The sequence below is a fragment of the Dipodomys merriami genome, unplaced genomic scaffold (genome assembly GCF_024711535.1).
Source record: "Dipodomys merriami isolate MVZ:Mamm:240054 unplaced genomic scaffold, mDipMer1.0.p SCAF_9, whole genome shotgun sequence".
Lineage (NCBI taxonomy): Eukaryota > Metazoa > Chordata > Mammalia > Rodentia > Heteromyidae > Dipodomys > Dipodomys merriami.
In genome coordinates, this window is record NW_027206512.1 from 43,320,648 (window position 1) to 43,347,614 (window position 26,967).

Sequence of the window (26,967 nt, forward strand, 5' to 3'; positions counted from 1 at the left end):
CCCACTCAAGATAACCTTGCCCCTTTTATATTCATACCCATCATTATCAACAGCAACATGGGTTTAAATTCCACAGACAAGTAAAAACATGCAGTACTGTATTTTTGAAGTTGTAATATCTGTCCAACACAGTAATCTGCTGTTCCATCCATTTTCCTTCAAATGATGTGTTATTCTTTGTCACACCATTGTGTTCTTTATTTGGTCATTGAGTACCATATGCTGGTTATCATATCTTGGCTATCACGAATAGTACTTTGATAGCACTGGTTATATACCCGAGTGGTATTTTAGTTTTATTAAGAACCCCTACGTGGTTTTCAATAGTGGTTATACTACTTTACATTCTTTGGGCGGGGGGGATCTGGTCATGGGGCCTGAACTCTGGGCCTGGGTGCTGTCCCTCAGCTCTTCAGCTCAAGGCTAATGCTCTACCACTTGAGCCATAGCGCCACTTCTGGCTTTTTTCTTTTTGCTTATGTGGTGCTGAGGAATCGAACCCAGGGCCTCATGCATGCAAGGCAAGCATTCTACCACTGAGCCACCTTCCCAGCCCCTACTTTACATTCTTAACAGCAGTGTCTGAGGGTTCCTTTCCCCCTACAGTCCTACTACCATTTGTTGTTTCCTCCCCTCCTCTCCTCCTTCTGGGGATTGAACTCAGGGCCTGGGCATTGTCCCTGGTTCTTTAGCTCAAGACTAGCTCTACCACTTGAGCTACATTGCCACTTCAGGCTTTTTGTGGTACTGAGGAATCAAACCCTGGGCTTCATGCATGCTAGGCAAGCACTCTACCAATAAGCCACATACACAGCCCATTTGTTGTTTTCTTGATAGCTACCATTCTCACTGGAGTGAGATGGAAAGCTCCTTTATAGCTAATGATACTGCACATTTCTACATATATTGATTACTATTATTTATAGTGCTACTTGAGAGAACCATTCAACTCATTTTCCTATTTATTACTTAAATTATTTGTTTTTGTGATTAACTTATAAGCTCTTTGTATATGTATAATACTAATTCTTTTTTTAAAATTCTTTATTGTGATTAAGTGATTACATAAATTTCCCAAATTTCACAGTGTTGTGGGATAGTGATGCTTAAAGTCACATACACATAGAATACAAATTCTTTATCCATTGAACAGACAAAAGTTTTCTCTCATTCTCTGGGTAGGTTTCTGATTCTAGTAGTGATTTCTTTTGTTGTGTGTAAACTTTAAATTTGATGCAATTCCATTTGTCTACTCAAAAGTCATTGCCTGTGCTTGTGTTTTCAGTTGTTTTACCATAGTAATTTCAGAATGTTAGATCTTCTAGGCACTTGAAATAGATTGCAGTGTAAGGCAAGGTGTAGGGATTTAGTTTCAGAATGTGGCTATTCTAGAATTTCCTATCGCTGTACATTTTGATGCTATCTTCAGGCTCCCTTCTGTCTCCCAGGGAGCCAGGACAGGCTTGGAACTGTTGGCTGCTATTTTCTCTCTTCTTTTTCTCTGTGCTTATACCTTTTTTGTGATTCCCAGTGTTCATCCAGATTCTCTCTTCAGAACATAGTATTTCATGTATTACTTGGCTCTTTCAGAGTCAAAATCTCTCATCTTTCCCTTGCCTTTCTATTAGTATTTTTGAACTTGTGCCAAATAAAATTTTGTTTTGATATTTTAAAATGTGTAATTGAGTAGAAAATAATGTTTTAGGTTTTTCTCTCATAGATCTATAAATGCAATGCCACGTTGTGTCTGTATAACCCAGATCTATGTTGCCCAGATGCTAGTCTTGAATTCCTATGCTGAAACACTCATGGCTTAACTTCCCAAGTAGCTGAAACTACATATGTAATATGCATGCCTGGTTTGCCTATGTCTTGATTGAATCATTCTATTATTGAGCTATAGGAATTATTTATATATTGAGATATTTCTTGTGAGATATATGATTTAACCTATTCTAGATGGTACCCTTTAATAAATAAGAGCTTTAAATTTTACTGAAGCCCAGTTGAATTCTCTTAACAGCTTTTGTGCCCTATATAAGAATCCATATCCAGGGGCTGGGAAGGTGGCTCAGTGGTAGAGCGCTTGCCTTGCATGCTCGAGGCCCTGGGTTCGATTCCTCAGCACCACATAAGCAAAAAGAAAAAAGCCGGAAGTGGCGCTGTGGCTCAAGTGGTAGAGCACTAGCCTTGAGCTGAAGAGCTGAGGGACAGTGCCCAGGCCCAGAGTTCAGGCCCCACAACTGGACCAAAAAAAAAAAAAGAATCCATATCCAAGGCTGGGCACTGGTGCCTCATGCCTATAATCCTAACAATTTAGGAGGCTAAGAGCTGAGAACTGTGGGCAGCCAGTCTATGCAAAAGAGTCCAAAGATTCTCTAACAAACAAAAAGATAACTGGATGAGTCAGAAGAGCTGAAGAAGAATGCAAGATCCTGAGTTCAGATTTTCTTTATTATGGCTTGTCTTTCTCAGTGTGGTGTCCTCAGATTGCATCCATTTTCCTGAAAATTATTACTTCTTTTGTTGTTGTTCTTGATTGTGGGGCTAGAACTCTGAGCCTGGGCGCTGTCCCCAGCTCTTCAGCTCAAGGCGAGCGCTCTTATCTCTTGAGCCACAGCACCACTTCCAGTTTTCTAGCGGTTTACTGGAGGTAAGAGTCTCATGGACTTTCCTGCTAAAAGTCTACTTTTAGTCTTTCGAGGAGTTTAATTTCCTTAGTGCTTGTACTAGTGTACATTCCTACCAACAGTGAATGAGGATTATGTGTGTACCCGTGTCTTTGCCTGTGTTGCTTTTTGTGATGGATGCCATTCTGACTAGGGTAAGATGGAATCTTAGGTAATTTTGATTTGCATTTTATGTCTAAGGATTTCTTTATGTGTCAGCCATTTGTGTATTTCTTCTGAGAGCTTTGTGTTCAGTTCACGTGCATAGTGATTAGTTGGATGAGAGACAGAGTGTATATGTGTTTGTCCTAGGGCTTGAACTCAAGGCCTTGACACAATACCTGAACTTTTTTGCTCAAGGTTAATGCTTTACCACTTGAGCCACAGCTCTACTTCAGGCTTTTTGGTGGTTAATTGGAGATGTTGCATGGATTTTCCTACTCAAGTTGGCTTCTAATAGGCATCTTTAGATTTCATTCTCATGAGAAGCTAGGATTATAGGAGTGATCCTATAACTTTATCTCTGTTTTTCTATAGTAGATTTTAATTATGCCTCAGTTTGAGCTCTTTGTACCAACTGGAGTTGATCAAGTGGGTACCCAGTTTTCCTAGCAACATATATTGACAAGGCTCTCTTTTTCCCCCTAGTGTTTGTTGGTCCTTTGTCAAAAATTAGTTGGTAGGTGGATTTTGGTGGCTCAAACCTGTAATCCTAGCTACTCAGGAGTCTGAAATCTAAGGATCGAGGTTCAAAGCCATCTCAGACAGGAAAGTGAGACTCTTATCTCTAGTTTACCACCAGAAAACCAGAAGTGGAGATGTGGCTCTAAGTAGAGTTCTAGCTTTGAGCAGAAAAGCTCAGGGACAGTGCTGAGACCCTGAATTCAAGCCCCAGAACTGACACAAAAAAAAACATTGATTGGAACCAGGTGAGTTCCAGTATGCCTATTTTCATAATACCAATTCTGCTAATCCATGAGCTTGGAAAGAGGTCTTTGCATTTTCTGCTGTTCTTTAGTTTCTTCAGAGTTTTTTTTTTGGTCGTGGGGCCTGAACTCTGGGCCTGGGCACTGTCCCTCAGCTCTTCACCTCAAAGCTAGCGCCCTACCACTTGAGCCACAGTGCCACTTCCGGCTTTTTTCTTTTTGCTTATGTGGTGCTGAGGAATCGAACCCAGGGCCTCATGCATGCAAGGCAAGCACTCTACCACTGAGCCACCTTCCCAGCCCCTCTTCAGAGTTTTCTAGTTTTCCTTATAGCAGTCTTTTATGGAATTTAGCATTTATCTTACATATTCAGATAAAAGAATTTTCTAATAGATACTTAGTTCATTAAGCAAAATCACCTCACTTTAGTATATTTAATATGTTTACCATTTAGGTGCCTATGGTTCATGCTTGAAGTTTTAATGACAAAGAATGAAAACAATAGCCATGCATTTATGAAGAAGATGGCAGAGAACATCAAGTTAACCAGAGATGCTCAATCTCCAGATGAATCCAAAACAAATGAAGTAAGATAATGTTAAGAAAATAGATACTAAGACATTAATATAGAAAAACATACTGACCACTATTTTTCCTGGGAATTATAAATATAAAAATTGTAAAATGTTTCTAAAAATAAACATAGCCTATTTTTGTTATATTTCATCACATGAATTTTGTTGTCTTCGTTTTTAGAAAAGGTATGGCTGGAGAAACTATTGTAAAGGATTTAGCCGGGCAGGAAAGGCCATGAGTCTCATCTCCAATTAACTACCAGAAAACTGGAAGTGGGGCTGTGGCTCAAGCGGTAGAGCACTTGCTTTGAGCTGAAGAGCTCAGGGACAATACCAAAGCCCAAAGTTCAAGCCCCACAAACCAACAAAAAAAAATTTCCTACCATGCACAAGACCCTCAGTTTGATTCCTAGCACCACAGTGGAAAATAAGAATATGAAAACTTCACCAATGCAGGAGAATAAGACCTGACAAAATTAATGGTGCTGTCTTAGGTGTTCCATCTAGTAAGAGAACTAGTGGGTACTTTGTTGGGTTGATTGTTATTTCTCACGCATACTGGACGTTCGTGTTCAATTACTAAGATGAAGCAATGGTGAACAGAAATAGGAAATGTTTGAAGAGTAAGTGGTCCTGTATCTTCTTTACATATTTTGTGGAATTAGTCATGATTATTTCAATCATGGAAGTTTTAGATATAATGTGATTTCCTTTTTTCTTTCTAGAAACTTTATACAGTATGTGATGTGGCTCTCTGTGTTATAAACAGTAAAAGTGCTTTGTGCAATGCAGATTCACCAAAAGAACCAGTCCTTCCAATGAAATTTTTTACACAACCTGAAAAGGTAATTTTTCAAAAAATATATAATTTTATTGTTATTATTAAGGTGTTGTACAGAGGAGTTACTATTTCACAGTTCAGGTAATGTGTACATTTCTCTCTTGGACAATGTCACCCCTTCCTTTACTTTCCCCCAGTTTTCCCCTCCCATCTGTGAAAGGTAATTTTTTTTTCTACTTACTTTTCTACCACATTGATGTGGTCTTACAAATATTAAGTGAACTCTTGAATTTAGGTTTACCCTGACTGGAATAATGTCCACATAGCATATTCATAACAGCCAGGTGATGGATGCAACTCATGGGTGGAGCGTGCCCGACCCTGTGCCCTGCGTTCCAGCCCAGCTACCATAGTAACACTGACAAGAACATAAATAGTTTCTAAGAGCGTGGATTCTTTTGTTATCTGTAACTTAAAATGTTGGAGGATAAGTTTTTTCTTTTTCTCACCATACCACTTTCTTGGTGTTTTTGTTATTGCTGTTCCTAATATGTTGCTTTTTATATGTTATAAACTCAATCACTAGAATACCAGGCTTATAAGATAGTGTGAGTCTATATTTCTTCATGAGTTAAGTGACTAAACTTGGTTATCCAGGCTTTGTAACATTTATTTTTTTATTTTATTTTATTTTATTTTTTGGGTCTGGTCGTGGGGCCTGAACTCTGGGCCTGGGCACTGTCCCTCAGCTCTTCAGCTCAAGGCTAGCACTCTACCACTTGAGCCACAGCGCCACTTCCGGCTTTTTTCTTTTTGCTTATGTGGTACTGAGGAATCGAACCCAGGGCCTCTGGCTTGCAAGGCAAGCACTCTACCACTGAGTCACCTTCCCAGCACCGTGTGTGTGTGTGTGTGTGTGTGTGTGTGTGTGTGTGTGTGTGTGTGTGTGTGTGTGTGTGTGTGTGTGTGTGTGTGTGTGCGCGTGTGTGCGTGTGTGCGTGTGTGCATGTGCATACATGCATACTAGTACTGGAGCTTGAACTCAGGGCTTGTGCTCTTGCTATTTTTTTTTTTTTTTTTGTCAGTTGTAGGGCTTGAACTCAGGGCCAGGGTGCTATCCCTACGCTCTTTTGCTCAAGGCTAGTGGCTAGTGCTCTACTACTTTGAGCTACAGCACCACTTCTGCTTTTTTCCTGCCTGAACAGGTTTTGAATGTCGATCCTTAGATCTTAACCTCCTGAATAGCTAGGATTACAGGTTTGAGCCACAAGTGCCTGGCTTCTTGCTTGTCTTTAGCTCAAGGCTGGCACTATTAATTGAGCCACACCTCTACTCCCATATTTCTAATCTTAGCACTTTGGAGACTGACAACAAATCATGTTTGAGTACACCTAAGGTACACATACATAGTGAGGCTCCTGTGTCAAAAAGAAAAAGGATATCTCATTGTGTCTCACACATTGTAAGAGTATGAACTCTTCATATGCACACTTAAATTGGTTTTTCCTATACCACTAGTATGAAATAAATTAATAAATGGAAAAAAATTACAGCAGTACTAGGCTTTGAGATCATTTACTTGCACTTGTTAGTTAGGTGTTCTACCACTTGAGCTATGCCCTCAGCCATTTTCACTTCAGTTACTTTTCAGCTAGAATCTTACATTTTTGCCTGAGCTGAGTTGGACTACCAATCTCCTGCGTGCCTTTGGAAGTATCTAGGATTACACACCTAGCTTGTTGATGACATGGTGTCTTGCTAACTTTTTGCCTGCAACTGTAATCCTTCTTCTGTCTGCTCCTTCAAAATAACTAGGGTTGATGGGTGCTGGTGGTTCACGCCTGTAATCCTAACTATTTAGGAGATCTCAGGATCATAGTTCAAAGTCAGCCACTAGAAAGCCAGAAGTGGTGCTGTGGCTCAGTGATAGAGCACCATCCTTGAGCAAAAAAGAGCTCAGGGACAGTGCCTATGCCCCAAGTTCAAGCCCCATGATCGACTCCCCCCCCCCCAAAAAAAAGAAAGCTAGTATTAGAAGTATAAGCCACTGTTACACATTTTGGTGGTATATTTACCTTTATGATGGTCTATATATACTTCTTAGAAACAATTGCTTTTGTTTTGGAGATAAGGACTCTATAACTTAAGTGGCATGGAATTTACTCTGGAGTGAGAGGTATAGATGATTGCATACAGTTCAATATATATGTGTGTGTGTGTGTGTGTGTGTAAAATATATTACATATTTTATATATGTGTGTGTATTTCTTTACTTTTTTTTTTTTTTGTCTTCGGTCATAGAGCTTGCACTGGGTGTGAGTACTATCCCTGAGCTCTTCTGCTCAAGGCTAGCACTCTACCACTTCAAGCCACAGCGCCACTTTCAGTTTTCTGGTGGTTAATTGGAGATAAGTGTCTCAAGGACTTTCTTACCCAGGCTAGTTTTGAATCACTACCCTCAGATATCAGCCTCCTGAGTAACTAGGATTACAAGCATAAGCCATTGGCACCCAACTAAAAATATTTTTAATTAAGATGACAAATCCTTTTTTAACAATAATTCTTTTGAAATTTGGTGTGAATTTCCTTAATAAATATTAAATGCCTATTAATGCATAGTGCCATTTTGGCAACTAACTCATTGAGTCCCAGACTAAAATTTATTTTATTTTTGTCTAAGATCAGGACTCAAACCCTGTATTGGCGCATTGGCTCATTGGCTGGCACTTGATCATCTGAGCCACCCCTGCAACCCTGAGAGTAAAATTTATAATATAGTCAAGGTGAAAATGATTTAATGAACATATTGGTATTGTGTCTTTTTGCATTAAAACATATCGAAAACAGTATGCGTTATTTAAAATTCCACTCAGTGGTAAGGCCCTTAGCCTAGTAAAGGTAAGGTCACAGGCTGAATCTCCAGTAACACGCATATGCAGTTGGAGAGACTTCTTACATTTGCATAGATATTTACTTGATATATATATATATTAGTACAAATATAACAGTTGCAAGGTTCAGTGGCTCAAAAGCCACATTTAGAGAATAAAAATATGTATTCCCTTTTTGTTTCTAATAGGACTTCTGTAATGACAAGAGTTACATTTCAGAAGAGACAAGAGTACTTCTGTTAACTGGAAAGGTATTATATACTTGGCATTCTGGGGATTCTATGTACTTTTTTTTTAAACAAACAGCTGTTCTGGATTTGAATATCATCTGTTTTAATGCCTTTATCTGATGTTAACTTCTACCCAATGGCCGGCCACCTTTCCATGTGTTCTCTTCAGAGTTTCTAGCTTGAAATTTATTTACAATTCACAAAACAGATTTTCTAAGAAAAAGAGTTAAAAGAAAAAGGTGGGTAAAATACAGAAGCTGTTTTTTTAATTGAATTAGTAATTTTTTTCAAATATTGAATGTGATTGAAACCTAAAAGATCAAAAAAGTAATATAATTTTTAAGTAGTATTATTACAATTAGTGGGTCTGTTTAAACACATTTTACTATGTATATCAATATGTTTGGGGGCCACTTTTTTAGGAAATAAGGGCTAATAGTACTCCCTTGTTATTGTTAAGTAGAGGAAATGTTTATGATTTTAACCTTATTTGGGCATCCAAATACATTTCTACAGAATTGATAACAATCCTTTGACTTATGCTAACAAAGATCTCCTGTTTTCATGTGGTTCTTTCACTAACATATAAAATACCGTGTGTGTGTGTGCACGCACGCGTGTGCTTTTGTGTGTGTGTGTGTGTGTGTGTGTGTGTGATTTTCAGCCAAAGCCAACTGGAGTACTTGGTACAGTAAACAAACCTTTATCTGCAACCGGAAGGAAGCCTTATGTTAGAAGTGCTGGTACTGAGACTGGAAGCAACATTAATGTAAACTCAGAAATGAATCCTTCACCCGGAAATCGTTCAAGGCAAGTTCTTTTCTTAAGTTGATTTTCCTTTCTTCCTCACTTGTTGACTTATTCCTCAAGCATATTACAAAATGGAGTCATGGCTTAAGAAGTGGTACAAAAGTCATGCTGTTGAGTTTTAGTATTTTTATTATGAGAGTCAGTATCGTACTATACAGTTCGAAATGGAAAGGTTTCCTGTTTGTAAAAAGTAACCAGAAAAAAATAGGAATTTGTAATGTAACTAATATTGACAAATATTTATATTGTTTATATAACAAAATTCAACATATAGAAATACCATGGAAAATAAAACTTTTTTTCTTTTTTTTTCTTTTTTTTTTTGGTGCCTGTTGGGGTTTGGTGCCTGGCTTGGGGCCCAGATACTGTTCCTGAGCTTTCTGCTTGAGGCTAGTGCTCTACCTCTGGGGGCACACCTCCACTTGCAGCTTTTTTTTGCTAGTTAATTGGACATAAGAGTGTCATGGACTTTTCTCTGGCTGGCTTTGAACCATGATCCTCAGATCTCAGCCTCCTGAGTAGCTAGGATTACAGGCGTGAGACCTTGGTGCTAAGATTATAACTTGTAAATAATTTGAATCCTTTTTAAGTTTTTAACTCAAATCATGAGGTAATTTTTTTTGGTCAGTTTGAGGATCAAACATCTGTCATCATGCGTGGTAGGAAAGTACCAGTGAGTGAGGTCCCAAGTCTTCCATGATTATTTTAATATGTTGTGTTTACTATATTAACAGATAAATAGTTTCCACCGAGTTTACTATTAAAAATCAAAACGGAAGGTTTTGTGTGTGTGTTTTTTAAGGGGGTCAATTTTACGATACAATCTCACCCTGATGCTGGGGATCCAGTACACTTGTCCCCCCTGCTGACTGCAATAGGCCTGCACTGAAATACCCTCTTGTTCCAGTTTTGGCAGTCCTCGGGCTCGAACTCAGGGCCTCAGCACTGTCACTGAGCTTTTTTGCTCCATGCTAGCTCTCTACCACTTTAAGCGACAGTGCCACTTCAGTAGATGAGTCTCATGGACTTTCTTTCCTGGGCTGGCTTTGAACCTCAGTCCTCATACTTCAGTGTCCTGAGTGCTTAGATTACAAGTGTGAACCAGCAAGGCCCAGCACCACCTTTTTTTTTTTTTTTTTTAATGAACCATTTTAAATAGTGCAGTTTTGGAGATACCATTCTTTTCCTTTTTCTTTGTGGCTTGGTTGTGGGGCTTGAACTCAAGGCCTGTGCACTGTCCTTGAACCAAGCTCTTCGTGCTCAAGGCTTAGTGCTCTACCACTTGAACCACAATGCCACTTTTGGTTTTTGAATGGTTAATTGGAGATGAATTTCACAGGGACTTTTCTGCCCCTCCTGAGTAGCTAGGATTATATAGGCATGAGCCACTGATGCTTAACCATCCAATTTTAAGCATAAACTAAGTAATGTTTAAAAGGAATTTTTTTCCCACAGAATTCTGTAGTGCAAAGTAAATTAATATAGAACAGTTGTGATTTATTAAAGAGTGTTCACATAACTCCTGAGTGGCCTTTTCTGAGGTAACCCCTACTGTGAAGAACATTAAGAACACTGGAAATTACTATGCCATACTCTGATCTCCTAGCCCCAAGAGATGAGGACTAGAATAGTTGTGTGTGTGTTTCTTGACAGTTCTTTTGTCAAGCAATTTTAAGCAATATCTTACATTATTGATGTTAAATGGAAGAGCTACTTAGCACGGTGTAATGAGCACAGATCTGAACCTTTGTCATTGTACCATTTGCATTGTTTTCAACATTCCTTCTTGGCAGACTTTAAAGAGTAAACTTGATGTTGGTGTCATGAGATGAAGAAGCCTTGTTTTGTGTGTGTGTTTGTTATCAATTACCAGGGAGCAGAGTTCAGAGGCAGCAGAAACCGGAGTTAGTGAGAATGAGGAGAACCCTGTGAGAATTATTTCTGTCACTCCTGTAAAGAATATTGACCCTGTTAAGAATAAGGTAAATATTCATTCATTTGCAGTGCTAATGTTCAAATCCATACCCTTGCACACCCAAATCTTAGGCAGAGGCTTTTAAATTTTAACAAGTGAATTTTTCCTTAGTAGATTTTTTCCCTATATATTTTATAGTTTATATTTTTACCCTGTATGGTGGTAAGAAAGTGACTGGCAGAAGTAAATAAAATTTTATGCATGTGTTTATGCTGTTTCTGCTCTTCTAAAATGATTACACCTTTGTGCACACATACACAGACCATAATGGTCTGCTTCTCCACACTGCCTGGCCCAACACCTTGAAACAGTACTCAGGTGGCTGAGATCTTTTTTGTTCTTGTTTTGTTCTAGTTTTTTGTTTTGGGGGGTTGTTTTTTTTTCGGGAGGGGGGCCGGTCATGGGGTCTGAACTCTGGGCCTGGGCACTGTCCCTCAGCTCTTCAGCTCAAGGCTAGCACTCTTATCACTTGAGCCACAGCGCCACTTCCGGCTTTTTTCTTTTTGCTTATGTGGTGCTGAGGAATTGAACCCAGGGCCTCATGCATGCAAGACAAGCGCTCTACCACTGAGCCACCTTCCTAGCCCTGGGGGTTGTTTTTTTTTTGGTCCGTTGTGGGGCTTGAACACTGGGCCTGAGCGGGGGTTGAGATCTTTAAGCCAGCCAGGCAGACAATCCCAAAGACTCTTCTCTCCAGGTAACCAGCAGAAAGTCAGAAGATAACTTGTAGCTCAAGTGGAGAAACACTAACCTTGAGCAGAGTTCTGAGTTCAGCCCTAGAACATCCTCATACACCAGCATGTGCACATGCATGCATACAGAAACACACACATGCATACGTGTATACACACCCATGCAAACAATAAACTAAGATTTAGGAGAGCCATATTGCCAGTGTTCTTTTTTTCTTTTTATTATTCTAAGGCTGATGTACAGAGAGGTTACAATTACATAAGTTAGGTTCATGAATACATTTCATTTTAAATTATGTCACACTTCCCTTCCTCTCTCCCAGTTTTAGTACGAAAACTGGTTTCCTCTTAGGACTTTTATGTGAGCTCCTTTTACATATGGATATATGCAAATAAGACAATAGTATGGGTTTTCTTTGTAACTATAGCTGGCCCTGAACTTGTAATTCTCCTTCCTCTGGATGCCAATTAATGAAATTAAAAGCTTGTGTCACGATGCCTGGCCATGTTATTTTTGGTTGTTTTTGTTTTTGGGTCCGGTCGTGGTGCCTGAAATCTGGGCCTGGGCACTGTCCCTCAGCTCTTCACCTCAAGGCTAGTGCTCTACCAGTTGAGCCACAGCGCCACTTCTGGCTTTTTTTTTTCTGCATATGTGGTGCTGAGGAATCAAACCCAGGGCTTTATGCATGCAAGGCAAGTGCTCTACCACTGAGCCACCTTCCCAGCCCTGGCCATGTTATTTTTAATGGTTTTCCCTATATATGACCTTTCTCTGCCTAAACACATAAGTACTGGTGCATTTACTTTCATTTGCTTTATTTACTCAGTGAAATGCAGAGTCAAGGAATGTATATATAGTACTGATTTTAGATTGTTTCATATTGATGTTCCTGAATCATTGTAACCTTTATAAATAGGTTATAAAAAGGAGTTCTTCACTACACACACAACAGCCAGCACATTTTACAGTTCTTTGGAGTTTTTTCAGACTCAAATATTGTAGCAGATATTCCCATTATTTTCATTTTCATTTGACTATTGTGATTCTTTTTCAGATATTTTGTTCTCCTGTCAGTTTCACTTTTCACAAAACAAGATACTGTTTTAATATTGGTAAAGGAATTTTTATTTATTTATTTTTTTGGTCGGTCGTGGGGCTTGAACTCTGGCCTGGGCTGGGCACTGTCCCTCAGCTCTTCAGCTTACGGGCAAGCGCTCTACCTTTTGAGTCACAGTGCCACTTCCAGTTTTCTGGTTGTTAATTGGAAATAAGTATTTCACAGTCTTTCCTGCCCGGGCTGGCTTTAAACTGCGATTCTCAGCTCTCAGCCTCCTGAGTAGCTAGGATTACAGGCGTGAGCCACTGGCACCCAGCTTAAAGGAATATTTTTAATTAAAGAACCACTCAACCAGTTATAAATGGATGCTTTCTCCGAATTTTATTTTCCTTTCTTGGATGCCTCCTTCTTTGACTTTTAGCTTTTGTACTTAAAAAACATTGGGCTTATTTACTTTAACGTGTGTGTGTATGCGAGCATGTATGTGTGAGCGTGTGTGGGAGCATGTGTGAGCACGTGTGTGTGTGAGCACGTGTGTGTGTGAGCACGTGTGCATGCGTGCATCCTCACTACTAGGGCTTGAACTCAGGGTCTGGATGCTGAACTTTAGCTTTTTTTTGCTCAACTAGCACCCTCCCACTCGAGGCACAGCTCAAGTTCAGGCTGTTGGGTGAGGAATTGGAGATGGCCATCTGACCCTCTTTCCTGTCCCACCTGACTTTAAACTGCAGTCCACAGAGCTAAGAATCTTCAGTAGCTAGGATTACAGGCATTGTCTACCTGTGTTTGGCTGGCTTATTTGCGTGTATTTTGATTTTGGTTTGGTTTTGTGCTTGTTTTGGGTTGAATTCAGGGCTTAGGCACTATCCCTGTGCTTCTTTTTGCCCCCAACTGGTGCTCTACCACTTTGATTAAACCACAGTCTACTTCCAGCTTGTTTTTGCTGGTTATTTAAAAATAGGAGTCTCTCTGCCTTTCCTGCCACACTGGTTTCACCATGATCCTGAAATCTCGGCTTCCTAAAGAGCTATAAATACACATATGAGCGACTGTGCAAGCTACATAAAGTCTGGCTTTATTTTTACTTTAAAAAATGGTTAGCTTTGAGCTGAGAATGTGGCTTAGTGCTAGAGTGCTTGCCTCACATGCATGAAGCCCTGGGTTTGCTTCCTCAGTACCACATACACAAAAATCCAGAAGTCACGTAGTAGTGATAGAGTGCTAGCCTTGAGCAGAAGCTCAGGGACAGCGCCCAGGCTCTGAGTTGAAGCCCCAGGACTGGCAAAAACAAAAAAGCTGTGCTTGAGAAGGCCTCTACTGCCAGCATTAGGGAGGCAGCGGAGGACCCTAAGGTCCAGGCCACGCCATGCCACAGCACCCCTGCCCAGTCTGCGCCCAACACCTGCATACATACTAGCCAGTCTGTTCAATGAACTATTCCTACTCCAGGTTTTTTCTTTTTTCTTTTTTTTTGTCAGTTGTGGGGCTTGAACTCAGCCTGCACTCTGTCCCTCTGCTCTTCAGCTTAAGGCTAGCGTTCTACCACTTGAGCCACAGCACCACTTCTGGTTTTCTGGGGTTTACTGGAGATAAGAGTCTCATGGATTTTCTGTCCAGGCTGCCTTTGAACTGCCATCCTCAGATCTCAGCCCCCTGAATAGCTAGGATTACAGGCGTGAGCCCCCAGCACCTGGCTACTCCAGGTTTTATACCACTTGAGTGCTGCTCTGTGGCGGGGTTAGAATGCTTACCTTGGGCACTGAAAATAGGAAAAATGTTGGTTGTTTTGTTGTGAGTGTCTTGTCTTTAGAATTTCCTTTTCTAACAGGATATAAACCCAGGAATAGTAACTCTTTTTAAATAGTTCCAGAATCCTTTTTTTTTAGCATATTATTGATGTTAAAATTTTTGTATTTATAGTTGTTTTTGTACTCTTTTAGGAAATCAATTCTGATCAAGCTACCCCAGGCAACATCAGTGGTGACCGAGGAAAGAAAAAAACAGTAACAGCAGCTGGCACAGAAAATGTCCAACAAAAATCAGATGAAAAAGTAGATGAATCAGGACCTCCTGCCCCTTCCAAACCCAGGAGAGGACGCCGACCCAAGTCTGAATCTCAGGGCAATGTAACCAAAAATGATGATATAAGCAAACCCATTAGCAAGGGAAGGAAAAGAATTATTATCACTCACGACAGTCCTGGGGAAGCAGGAAATGCCAAAGTGCCCAAGCTGCAAGATGTGGCCAAAAAGGCAACACCAACAGAGAGACAAATTGACCTACAGAGGTAATGCACACTAGTCTTCCTGAACTTAGAATTTAGCATTGTCATTCCCCCCCCTAAATACCGTTAGAGTAAAAACAGCATTTAGTTATCATTCATAATCTCCACTTCTAAGAGGCACTGATTTGGACTTTTATGATAGTTTTTTAATTATATGGTATTTTTTATATTTCTGTTAGCAAGGAGAATGTTAGCTGTTTGTCTTATAAGGTTACGTGGGGGTGTTTATAATATAAATGCTTCATTTTTGATACAAACTGATAGAAAAGATAATAATGAAATATGTGGAGGTAAATGGCTCTCTAAGTTAATTCTCATTCACTTGTTATAAAACAACCTCATGGTACTCATCTTTGACTAGTGCTAAGAATTGAATGGATCCGGGTCTGGTGGCTTTGTACTTCTTTTTTTTTTTTTTTTTGTCGGTCATGGGGCTTGAACTCTGGGCCTGGGCGCTGTCCCTCAGCTCTTCAGCTCAAGGTGAGCACTCTACCACTTGAGCTACAGCGCCACTTCCGGTTTTCTGGTGGTTTATTGGAGATAGGAGTCTCACGGTCTCTCCTGCCCGGGCTGGCTTTGAACCGCAATCCTCAGATCTCAGCCTCCTGAGTAGCTAGGATTACAGGCGTGAGCCACCAGCGCCCGGCCGGCTTTGTACTTCTTATTCTCTTAACAAATACTTAGTGATTGAAGTGTTGCACATCATGTGAGTTCAGAAGCTTGTCCATGGGCTGGGAAGGCGGCTCAGTGGTAGAGCGCTTGCCTTGCATGCATGAGGCCCTGGGTTCGATTCCTCAGCACCACATAAGCAAAAGGAAAAAAGCCAGAAATGGCGCTGTGGCTCAAGTGGTAGAGCGCTAGCCTTGAGCTGAAGAGCTGAGGGACAGCACCCAGGCCCAGAGTTCAGGCCCTGCGGCGAGCGCCTTCTCGGCCAGCGAGGAAGAACGACCACCACACCAGGAGTCTTCTCAGATCACACTTTATTGGAGAGCCTTCTTGTTGATAGGAGAGCTTGAGCGAGAGACCCCGTGCACAAAAACATGGCCGCTTATATATGGAAATAGGAACACTGGTCGTTCTATCATTGGTCGTCTGCCTTTCACCGTCACCAGGTGCCACGAGATTGGCTGGGGACTCTACGTGGCTCGCGCATGCCCAGGACCCACCGTCCCGCCAAGCACTGCCTAATATGGAGTTGTTTACCTCAAAGCTGCAAGGAAGTGGGCGGCGTCTTGTAATTGCGTTCGCCCTGGCTCCCTGCAAGGCCCCACGACTGGACCCCCCCCAAAAAAAAAAAAGAAGAAGCTTATCCACTCTATTAGAAAACAGAAAACAGGCAGGCACTGGATCCTCATGCTTGTAATCCTATACTATACTCAGAAGGCTGAGATCTAAGGATTATGGTTCAAAGCCAGCCCAAGCAGGGAAGTCTGAGACTCGAGTCTCTAATTAACCACCAGAAAACTTGAATTGGGGCTGTGGTACAAAATGGTAGAGCTCTTGCCTAGAGCAAAAGAGCTCAGGGATAGCACCCAGACCCTGAGTTCAAGCCCCATAACTGACCAGAAAAAGAAAACAGAAAACATTCTCATTATTTGAACAGATTGATACACTAAACATACAAAAATTGGCTTCATAGGATGACTTACACCTATAATCCTAGCATTTGGGCTTCAGAGATAGGTTGATCATGACCTCAAGGCAAGCCTGGCTACAAAGTAAAATAAGCCAGAACCAAATGAGAGCTATTATATGGTTTAATATTTATGAGGTACCTAGAACAATTAAGTTCATAGACGTAGAAAGGTTAGTGATGACCCTGAAGGAAAGAGTGAAAAAGGTTTTGAGACTTTTATCTCCAGTTAACCACTAAAAAGCCAGAAGTGGATCTGTGGCTCAAGTGACAGAGTGCCATCCTTGGGCAAAAAAGCTAAGGTAAGCTGGTCCCAGTGGCTCATGCTTGTAATCCTAGCTACTCAGAGGAGACTGAGATCTAAGGATTGCAGTTCAAAGCCAGCCTGGGGGAGGGGCTGGGAAGGTGGCACAGTGGTAGAGTGCTTGCCTTGCATGCATGAGGCCCGGCTTCTATTCCTCAGCACCACATAAGCAGAAAAAGCTGGAAGTGGCGCTTTGGCTCAAGTGGTAGAGCGCTAACCTTGAGCAGAAGAGCTGACGGACAGTGCTCCGGCCCAGAGTTCAGGCCCCATGACCGACAAAAAAAAAAAAAAACACAAAAAAGCCAGCCTGGGCAGGAAAGTCCATGAGACGCCTATCTCCAATAAACCACTCAAAGCTAAGGGATAGTGCCTAGGTCCTGATTTTAAACCCTAGTATTTGTGTACACATACACACACACAGCTTTAAAATGGCAAATGCGATGTTACATATAAAAACAAATATATCACAGTTTTAGAACTTCATAAAAACAGAAGTTGAACATTGTTATCGGAAACGTGTGGGACCAGAAGAATGTCAAATTTTGAATTTTTTTGCATTTTGGAGTATTTGCATATACATAACAAAGATACTTGGGGAGAAGAGACAAATGTAAACACAAAATTCATTTATACAGATGGTTATTTATGTACTCATTACCTTGCTCATGTAACTGTAACCCCTCTGTACAGTATTTTTACAATAAAAAACAGTTTAAAAAAAGAAAGACAGATGGTTATTTATGCAATATTTTATTGTAAATGCATTGTAGATCAGGTATTGCCACCAGCACTCAGTTGAAAATCAAAAATTTAATTCACACACATGTATTACATATCACCTGAGACTAAAAAAAGTTCCCTGTTATTGTTAGTTTTTAAATCGATGTGTGGTCTGCTGTTCCCTACCTTTAATTGGGGGGGGGGGGATAGTATGCCAGTCCTGGGGCTTGAACTCTGGCCTAGACACTGTTCGTGAGGTTTTATGCTCAGGCTTGCTCTCTGTCATTTGAACTACAACCCCACTGCAAGCTTTTTGATGGTTAATTGGAGATAAGAGTCATGTATATTTCTCCTCCTGCCCAGGCTGACTTTGAGCCATGGTTTTCAGATCTCGGCCTCCTGAGTAGCTAGGATTGTGGGTGTAAGCTATTGGAGCCCCGCTCTTCCTCCATATTTTTAGTCAGCTTTATTAGTATGAAGACTATTCTGGTCAGGCTTAAATTTGCCTATAATCTCATATATGTAGGAATCAGAAACATGGGGACTACCATAGATGTCATCCCAGGCAAAAAGTTAGCAAGACTTTATCTTGAAAATAAGCCATACAAGTAGGCAGACCCTGTCATAACACACCAGGCACACGTTTATGCTGCAAAGCAGGGGTGGAAGAGTCATGCTCTTAAGGCCAGACAGTCAAGACCCTATCTGGAAAATCACCTAAAGCAAAACAAGTGGGAGGCTTGAGTTCAGACCTTGGTACCGCTAAGCAAAGGAAGGGACTACGGTTCTACAGGTTTGGCTCCATGTTACAGTGCTTGCCTGGCATGTTCAGTGTTCTGGGCTCCATCCTCTGTGCCTATTAAAAAACAAAAATGTAGAGTTTCCAGTTTTATCTGGTGGAAGAGTGCTTGCCTAGCATCTGCAAGACCCTGAGTTTCTTAGTACTGCAAAAAAAAAAAGAAATAAAAGGAGAAACAGTATAAGTAAGATGGCCTAGTAACAACTTGCCCCAAATTGATGCCAAGCTGGCCAATAGGCACCTCTCAGGACAGAAGAGAGCAAATCTAGACAGCGTCAGTGGGGAGAAGGGTGTCTTATCATTCTATCCAGAATCTGCTCCTACACCGGTAGATCTTATTCTCTCTAACCTGTACACATCTGAGGTTTTTGTTTTTTTTTTTTGCTCAAGCTGGTATTCTTCCAATTAATTCAGCCACACTTCCATTTCCATCTTTTTGCTGGTCAATTAAAGAGTCTTATCAGACTTTTTTGCTTGGTCTGGCTTCAGACATTAGTCATTACATCTCAGCCTGAGGAGCTAGAATTATAGGTACAAGTCACTAACACCGGCTTTTTGCTTTTTGTCTGGTTTTGTTTTTAGTATATAAAATATATTTGTCTACACAGCTTAAGAATCAGAGCTTATAAGTTACTTGCTTGTATTTCATTTTTTTGGTCAGTCATGGGTCCTGAACTCTGGGCCTGGGCGCTGTCCCTGAGCTCTTCAGCTCAAGGCTAGCGGTCTACCACTTGAGCCCCACAGTACTACTTCCAGTTTTCTTGTGGTTAATTGGAGATAAGATTCTCATGGACTTTCCTGCCTGGGCCGGCTTTGAACTGTGCTCCTCAGATCTCAGCCTCTTGAGTAGCTAGGATCATAGGCACAAGCCACCAGCACCCAACTAGGGGTGGAAGAAAATTAAGCCTATATAGTAGGTTAGTTGAGCATTTGGTTTGGCTTGTACCCATTTTTTGTTGTTTTATTCCCAGTAATGAGGCCTGAACTAAGGGCCTAGGTGCTGTCTCTAAGCTTTTTTGTGCTCAAGGCTAGCGTTTTATTACTTGAGCTACAGTACTACTTCCAACATTTTCTGAGTAGTTTATTAGAGATACGCATCTTTGGACCAAGATCCTCAGATCTCAGCCTCCTGAGTAGCTAGGATTATAAGCGTGAGTCACCAGCATCCAGCTAAACCAACCCTGTCATTTTTATCTTTTCTAACTTTTGTGTTCTGTTCTCAAGGTAAAAAGAAAAATCACTTGCAAAGGGAGAGAATGAAGGCCAAACAGACGCGGATTCCAGCTTCTGCAAAAACATGGATTCAGAAACGTCTCTGAGCAGAAAACGGAGTTCACTTCAAAACACTTTCTGCCTTGAAAACTGAAACTATGACTTCCTTTTTACATGACCAGAGTCCTTTGATGGAAATGTACAGCAGAAACTTGAAAGAGAGAAGCTAAAGCAACTCTGTCCCCTTTCCCCAGACTTTTCCTATGAAAAGTCAATAATTAAGCAAATTGCTTAACACTTGGTTCCAGTTCCTACATATCTGGAGTTTAAATGCATAATACACCATTAATTTCCATGCTGCGTTTTCTATTTTACAGTATAACAACAAGATGTCTTTACACTGACACTGAATATTCATTCTAGAGCCAGGATTTCCCATGTTACCCAAGAAAAAAATTGAAGTCTACTGAATTAATTTTTTTAGAAGAAAAAAGATTACGTATTTCTTTTGTTTTCCTTTTTGGAAAATTTTATGTATGATTCTTTCTGCCTGTCTACTTTTCTGCAAAAATGAGATGTACAGATTTCAGTTCCCTGATATGAAAAGTGATGTTGTGGCAATTTTATAAATGTTGCTTTCTGATTTTTATCAGAGTGAGAAATTAAAATTATTGATTTGCAAGTAGCAAACAGTTCATATTTTGATTTCCCCTCCATTTTAGTTTAATATAATTTGCAATAAATGTACATATTGTTTCATAAAGCCTATCACTTTAAGTGGTTTTTTACTCCTCTTAAGTTGGAATATTTGGAAGTTTAAAGGAGTAAAGACTGCTCAACATTTGGTTTTATAATATTTGTCACCAGATTTTTATTATTGATGTAAAAAAAGATTTTTTTTCTTTCCAAATAGTTGGCTGTTGGCAGCTTTGTAAGGAAGTTGGAGGTTTTGCTGTCATGTCAGCCTTCAGCATGTGTTGTTGGGAAGTAAGTGTCCGTTTCTGTTTCTGGTCTGGGCTCAGTTTTACCTACCTTATACACAACTATTGAATCCACAGTTTTACCTACCTTATACACAGCTATTGAATCCACATAATATGTTTCTTGCCATTGGTAACGTGTACACTTTCTGTGTACACCTAATCATATTTAAGGGGTTTTTTTTGGCATAAAATAAATGCTTCTAGATGTAATATGGCAGTCTTTAATCTTTTTATCATATTATGCTTTCTTGTCAGTTTTTAATATGAAAGGGCTGAAATCACAAAGAACATGATTACAACCAACTCTGCATTATCCATATATGAAATAGTGACTATACTTGAGAGACTTTCTGTTGTTTTGGGGTTGGTCATGGGCTTGAACTCAGACCCTGGGCACTTGTCCCTGGGTCTTTTTTACTCAAGGCTAGTGCTCTACCACTTTGAGCCACAGCACGGTTTTCTGGTGGTTAACTGGAGATAAGAGTCTCATGGACTTTCATGTCCAGGCTGGCTTTGAGTCATTTTCCTCAGATCTTAGCCTCCTGAATAGCCAGGATTGCAGACAGGCGTGAGGCACCAGGGCCTGGCCAAGGTTGTTAATTTTTTTTTTTAATGATCATTAATTTACAAAATAGTCATGGCTCCTGCAGAGTTGATACAAGGGGAACTTGGAATTCATCCTTTCTCATGTTCATTGTTGTATCTGACCACCACTTTCCTCTAGTCCCCACCCTGTTTCCTTACTTCATGTGGGGCCAAGGAAATAAAGATGCAAGTTCTCAGTGTCACTCACATTCGCATGGATAATTGAGAGTTGAGTGTGAACTGACTGAAAGATGAGTAATTCTTTTTAAGTATACATATATATCCATATTCATTAGAAATAAGGTTTTTAGGGGATAATCAATACCAATGATAGAAAACAGTATCTTTTAAAAGGGCAAAATAAAGCCTCCTTACTGTCTTTTTATAACCCTTTAAAAATAGAAGATACTGTCTCCAATATTGATGAAAATCATAATCTATGCATATATATAAAGTCCTTGCAGCATCAGTCCACAGCTTGATTCTTAGGACCTCTAGTTTGTCACCAACAAAAAAATGTATGACGGTCAATGATCTACTATACTATGATGCCGGACAAGTAGTTGAGAGAAAAAAGGCTTCCAAGGGATCAGCCACACCAGACAAAATGTAACAACCATTTGCATCAGTCTGTGGTTTTTTTAGATTTTTGGTGGGGAATTAAAAGGATGTTTTTCCTTGCAGGTACATAAATGACCCATTTCTGCTTTGTAAAATGACCCAAGTGTCTTGTCCTTATGGTCAAGGAGAGTAAAATGAATGGTGAAGTAAATACACAGGGATTGCAGGGAGCTTGTCCATTTGCCTTTGAAAAGGAAAGTGTAAAATCTCTTAGGAATCTGGTATTCACATCTCAGAGAAAACAACACAAAAGTGCAGACTTATATTTGAGAATAATGTTAACCCTTTGTGTCTAGTTTAAAGCTTCTTGTATTTGTCTAAAACTACAAGCCAGAATTTTGTATCTCCTTTGATAAAAACTGTGTATAATGTAAAGTAGTTTTGCATATTCTTGTGCTGCACATGGGCTGAATTTTTAGAATTTTTTAAAGACTTGAAGCAGAACCTTGTAATTTGTGTAAATGACAAGTGTAAAATTCTACCATAAGATGCTAAAAATTATGCACTGTTTCGAATAAAACCAAGAAATGCAGCATTGTATAGAAGTGTGGAGCCCTGAATATTCACATCCTCTTCTGATACATTGAAAGCCGGTGACATTTCTTTGTATATTGTCTGTTTAGTTTCTCGAATCACATATCCTAAGAAGAAATCAAATGCCAACTTTTTAAACTTCTATCCACATACTCTGATCTGGCTTATAGTAACAATGAAAATAATGGATGCTCAGTTCTGATGTATATTTGGGAAACTTTGACTTGTTCCTTAACCTTTGAATGTAAAATCAATCATACATTCATACTTTATTACAGACAATGGACATGTATGTATTATTTGATAATAGTTCACAACAATGAGATCACATGGGGCTGGAAAGGTGACTCGGTGGTAGAGTGCTTGCCTTGCATGCATGAGGCCCTGGGTTTGATTCCTCAGCACCACGTAAGCAGAAAAAGCTGGGAGTGGCGCTGTGGCTCAAGTGATAGAGCGCTAGCCTTGAGCTCAAGAGCTGAGGGACAGCGCCCAGACCCAGAGTTCAGGCCCCAGGACCAGCAAAAAAAATTTTTTTAAATGAGAGCTCACATAAATGTATCTAGAATTCTAGGTAACCAAAATGAGAAATGCACCCATGCTCAGTTCGATATTTTACTATAAGAAGGGTTACCTTTCCAGAACTGCGGGCTAAGCTAACTTTAAGGTAACTTTAGACTGAGAGTATGGGGGGATGGGTGCCTTTACTGATACAAAGTTTTTCTTTCTGGCTTTTTTTTTTTTTTGTCGGTCATGGGGCTTGAACTCTGGGACTGGACACTATCCCTGAGCTCTTCTTCAGCTCAAGGCTAGCGCTCTGCCACTTGAGCCACAGCACCACTTCTGGCTTTTTTCTGCTTATGTGGTGCTGAGGAATTGAACCCAGGGCCTCATGCATGCAAGGCAAGCGCTCTACCACTGAGCCACCTTCCCAGCTCCTCTGGTCATTATTTTGTGTTAGTAAAATTGATGTAATTTGATTAATAAGACTAGAAACTACATAGGTCAGGTAAAACTACTATGCCATTTCAGTTTTAATTTTTTTCAGTGCTAGGGCTTCATAAATTTTGTTTCCTCTGAGAATGTGTATTTTATCAATATCTTTAATAGTTTTTCTCATTGGGCACAGAATTCTGGATTGAATGTTGTTTTTCTGCATTTGAAAATTCCATGCCACTTCCTTGGGCTTGAATGTTTTTGGGATTTGTCTTTGTGGTGCTGGTACTCACTTGCCTTTTTTGCTCAAATTTAGCACTTCATCTTTTTGCTGGTTAATTGAAGATAAGATTCTCACAAACTTTACTGCCTGGACTGGCTTCAAACTTCAATCCTCAGATACCAGCTAGTATTACAGTGCCTGTAATTGGATGCATTGCTGTTTCTCAATCTTTGGATGCGGAATGGAGGGGGGAGTATCATTTGGATGAATAACATGACAATAGAATTTTTTTTAATTTATTTTTTGGCTGGTTGTGGGGCCTGAACTCTGGGCCTGGGTGCTGCCCTTCAGCTCTTCAGCTAAAGTGCTCTACCACTTGAGCCACAGCACCACTTCCGGCTTTTTCTGCTTATGTGGTGCTGCGGATTCGAACTCAGGGCCTCATGCTTGCAAGCACTCTACCACTGAGCCACCTTCCCAGCCCCTGACAATCGAATTTTAGATTGATGGGCTGGGAATGTGGGTTAGTGGTAAGAGTGCTTGCCTAGCATGAATGAAGTCCTGGGTTCAATTCCTCAATGGTAGAGTACTATCTTTGAGCAAAAGAAGTTCAGGGACAGTGTCCATTCCCTGAGATAGATTATCCCCAGGACTGGCAAGAAAAAATTAAGATTGAGAATAAGTTTTTTTTTTTTAACTGTTCCATTGCCTTTTAGAAGGCACTACCTTTTTTCATTTTCATTTGCAGTGCTGAGAATCATTCTCAGTGTGTTCAGTACAGCATGTCTGATATTAAGTCAGATTCTGTTTCTATACAATTTTCTAGATTAAAGATTGACTTTCTGCCCGGGCTGGCTTTGAACCGTGATCCTCAGATCACCGACACTCAGGCAGGAAAATCTGTGATACTATCTCCAGTTAACTCACCAGAAAACCAGGGGTGGTGCAGTGGCTTAAGATGGTAGAGCACTAGCCTTGAGTTGAAGAGCTCTCAAGGACAGGGCCCAGAACCTGAATTCAAGCCCCACGACTGACCAAAGAAAAGATGTGAGGTTTTTTGTTTTTAGTGGATTTCATTGAGCTGGAATGTCTTTCTTGGAAATTGATGTCCTTCATGTCTCCTTCATGTCTGAGTTATTTCTTGGGCCATTTACACTTTTGTTTCCTCTATGTGGGGCTTGAACTGTTCCCTTGTTCCCTTTCAAAGATCAAACCTAAGTTGATACATTGCTTACAATTGCTTTGAGTTCTTTTTACACCCCACTCCCCCTTCTCCCCTTCTCCCCTCCCCCCCCAGTCTTGTTCATAAACCCAGGCAAGCCCTTGACTTCTGTGCTTCATCTCTAATTCTTTGTTTGGGGTTACATAAACTTCATTTAAAACATGAAATTGGTCAAATTTCTAAAAATCCTGCTACACATACTAAAACAGTTTGAAAAGGCTAGATTTCCATTGCCAACTGTATTTGGAGCTAAAATTGAACATTAACAACAATCATTTCTGCTTAAAAGTACTCTTGAAATACCTAGAAAAGGATATTCATTCTAATGATTTTTCTCCCACCCAAAATGTATCCAATCCTCTTGTCCTTAAAACCAGATGGCTCTTACTAAAAATACATATCCAACACTTTCATATACTTTAAAATAAATGTAGCATTTCAGCACTTTGGAGAAGGATGGGGAGTTCTGACAAACTTACCACCTTAGAGATGACTATGACAAATCCTGCTGTGAGTTGTGAAATGGATAATGATGCATGGATAATGATCCAGTATTCCTGGAGTGCATGCGTCTAGCAGCAGCTACGGGTGCACCCGTTCCATGTTCCATGTGGGGCCTGAACTCTGGGCCTGGGCGCTGCCCCTCAGCTCTTCAGCTAAAATGCTCTACCACCTGAGCCACAGCGCCACTTGCGGCTTTTTCTGCTTATGTGGTGCTGAGGATTCGAACTCAGGGCTTCATGCTTGCAAGCACTCTACCACTGAGCCAGCTTCACTGCCACATGGCTCTTCAGACATGCTGTTCCAGTCGAGTTGGTGCATGCAGTTGTTTCAGGTGTACAGGAATGTGTATGACAAAAGACTCAATAAGGAGGTGACGCAAAAATGCACTCCACTTATATGTGCAAACTGGGGTCCCCTTAGGGTTATTTGGCCATGACTTTGAATTCTTTATAAGATTTGAAGACCTCTTAGGAAGGCAAATTTTCACATTTTCTGCGTTGTGGTTGTGAAAGATAATCATACATGAAAACATTTAGCCAGCCAACTGACTATATTCCTCAAAAGCCTTTCCCATCTTAGGTGGATAGTAGCTTCTGTAAACTTTAATCTTTTTCCAAGGTTTTAGTGTTTTTCTCTTTTTCCAAGGTTTTAGTGTTTTTCTCTCATTTATTGGGCTTCAACTCAGGACCTAGATACTACCCTTGAACTTTTTATTCCTCAAGACTAGCATTCAACCAGTGAGCCACAGCTCTACTTCTGGCTTTTGGGTGGTTAATTGGAGGTGAGTCCCACTGACCTTTTTTGCCTGGGCCAGCTTCAAAGTGGGTTCCCTAACATTACAGTGGTGAGCCACCAGGGCTGGCTTTTTTTTTTTCTTTTTTCCTTGCACCGTCAGTCTCCATCGACATGAGGTGTCATTGAGCTGTAGCGAGCTGATGTAAAAGTTGCCATGTGTTCATTATCTTGAATTGCTCCCTTTGAGCACCAACCAGGCCTAAGCCTGCTTACCTTCTAAAATCAGATGAAAATGAGATGAGCCTGTGGCTTTAGACTAATTGCTTAATTTCTATTGTAGTTCCTTAGTTTCTTGCTCATACAGCTTCATCAATAAAACCTAGGTTCTGCTTTGAAAATCTGTGTACATACCTTTTCTAAATTCTTTGCTGTAAGCTGTTCTCACAATTTACACAAGCAAAATAGCACACTGCTCACTCTCCCCAGAATCCTGTAGTTCCCATACTGTCAATTTGCGTCTTCTGTGTTCAAGAATTAAAATTACATTTCTCATTTGCTGAAGAACCTGATTCTCAAGTGTAGCACTTTCATTGGCATTTATTCCTGGTGGTCTTCATTATTCTTTGCCAGGACTAGCTTTGAGTTAGGATTCTCATTTCTCAGTCTCCTGAGTAGCTAGGATTAGAGTTGTGAGCACCCGTGCTCAGCTTACATCTCAAAAATAAAAGGCCTAATTTTATCTTCATTGTACTACCCTCTCCACAGGTACTTCTCTTTACTATTCTGTCTTCATCTTTTACTACATACAGCCTATTTTCTCTCATTTCACCCACATTAATTTGGCAATTGTTACTTTTATCTAGTCTTCATTAATCCTTGTTCTGGTTTGCACAGAGTCCCAAAGCAATTGCTTCAGTGAGTGGGAATCTCCAAACTAGTTTATCACCAAAACCACTCATTTCCTCAATGGCTCTGTGCAACCGCCCACGCCCAACCTAAAAACTCATTACTGAGTAAAGACAAGTGAAGAAATGTTAAATATATAACACATAGAACAGAAACCTTGTT

General features: G+C 40.3%; 1 protein-coding gene across 2 annotated transcripts in view; it reads left to right on the forward strand.

The window, feature by feature from the left end:
• Window positions 1-14,898, forward strand: part of Pds5a (PDS5 cohesin associated factor A) — a 94,674-nt gene extending 79,776 nt beyond the window's left edge. The window contains exons 27-32 of one of the 2 annotated variants that reach the window (XM_070012675.1): window positions 4,050-4,182; window positions 4,896-5,015; window positions 8,031-8,093; window positions 8,737-8,886; window positions 10,760-10,864; window positions 14,548-14,898. In XM_070012675.1, the coding sequence (XP_069868776.1) occupies window positions 4,050-4,182; window positions 4,896-5,015; window positions 8,031-8,093; window positions 8,737-8,886; window positions 10,760-10,864; window positions 14,548-14,898 (922 nt within the window). Of the gene's footprint in view, window positions 1-4,049; window positions 4,183-4,895; window positions 5,016-8,030; window positions 8,094-8,736; window positions 8,960-10,759; window positions 10,865-14,547 lie in introns of those variants that run through there. The other variant, XM_070012674.1, reaches the window with a different exon arrangement.
• The last annotated feature ends 12,069 nt before the right edge of the window (window positions 14,899-26,967 follow it).